This window comes from Trypanosoma theileri, assembly GCF_002087225.1.
Source record: "Trypanosoma theileri isolate Edinburgh chromosome Unknown TM35_Tth_82_V1, whole genome shotgun sequence".
Lineage (NCBI taxonomy): Eukaryota > Euglenozoa > Kinetoplastea > Trypanosomatida > Trypanosomatidae > Trypanosoma > Trypanosoma theileri.
The window spans coordinates 13,504-14,687 of NW_021639924.1; the positions used below are offsets into that span (position 1 = coordinate 13,504).

A 1,184-nucleotide genomic window follows, 5' to 3' on the forward strand; every position below is an offset into this window, starting at 1 on the left:
TGCACTTGTATGGGGTTGGGAAGATATTCTCATCATGAGGTGTACGGGGAGTTGAATTATGGAGAAGGATTCATTGCAGACATTGAAGAAGAATTAAAGGAATTGGATTCCATAGTTAAACGACTGCATGTTGAATTAATAAGAGGACCAAGTGAAATTTTAAGTGCAGCGAATTCGTGCAAGAAATATTACGAACTTGCCAAATTTGCTGCAGAGGAGTGCATTCAAATCCGTGAAAAGATTAAGGTAACCATTAATAAGAAGATTTCTGTAACGGAAAATGTAGTCAGACATGAAATGAGAGTTAAACATCTGTTGGAAAGTGCAAACATTACTATACAAGAAGCCCAAGATGCCGCTGCAAAAGCCAAAGAAGCATTTGAAAACATTACGAAGCTGCACGAAGAGTATTGGGAGACCGCGGATGAGTTGTATGAAGACGCACGTGTGTTATATAATACTGCAGAGGAGTATTTAAGTGAAGTGAGGCAATCTGGAAGTGGTATGGTACTCGTAAAGGAAAAAGTGGTTAAACGCGCTGAGGAGATAATTGTTGAGTATACTGAGATTGTTAATCTTATTCTTTCTTTTATGAATTCCGTTTACAATACTGAGGATCTCGCAGAGAGAACCAAAAAAGAGGCGGTGGCAACGGAGGAAGTAGCGAAGAAACTTCAAAAATACATTCTAAGTGATCCTTCTGCGAAGAAAATACAGAAAACAGTGGAGCAGGAAAAAGAGAAGGAACAGATGGATGAAGAGAAAAAGAATGAGACTAAAAGGGTAAAAAACAAGAAAATGCGAAAAGGATAAGATAAAAAAAAAGAGAATTGACTATTCAAGAGACTTAGGAAAACATAAGAGCATAAAAAAAAAAAAAAACTTAAAGCATTACTACGAAAGAAGCGACACAGATAAAACAACGACACGGTGGAAGTGCAACAAAGTCAAGGGAAGAAAGTGAAGAGTGGAATGAGTACACAAAATGATCCTGTGAACACAGAATGGTCTAAGTAAGAGGAGAGTACAAACGCAGCAGAGAAAGCTACCGGAAAACAAGAAATGGCGACGAATAAAAACAGAAATTGCAGAACAATGTGTGAAGGAAAAAAGAAAGTTAAGATTTTTGACAAACGAAGGGAACAATTAAATAAAACTTCAGGTACTACACACCCCAAAGGGTT

General features: G+C 37.4%; 1 protein-coding gene across 1 annotated transcript; it reads left to right on the forward strand.

Annotated features, from left to right (window-relative positions):
• On the forward strand, window positions 1-813 carry TM35_000821010 (uncharacterized protein; the record flags this gene model as incomplete). Its single annotated transcript, XM_029031391.1, has 1 exon — window positions 1-813. A coding segment is annotated over one exon (813 nt), but the record flags the coding sequence as incomplete, so codon positions are not given.
• Window positions 814-1,184: the final 371 nt, after the last annotated feature.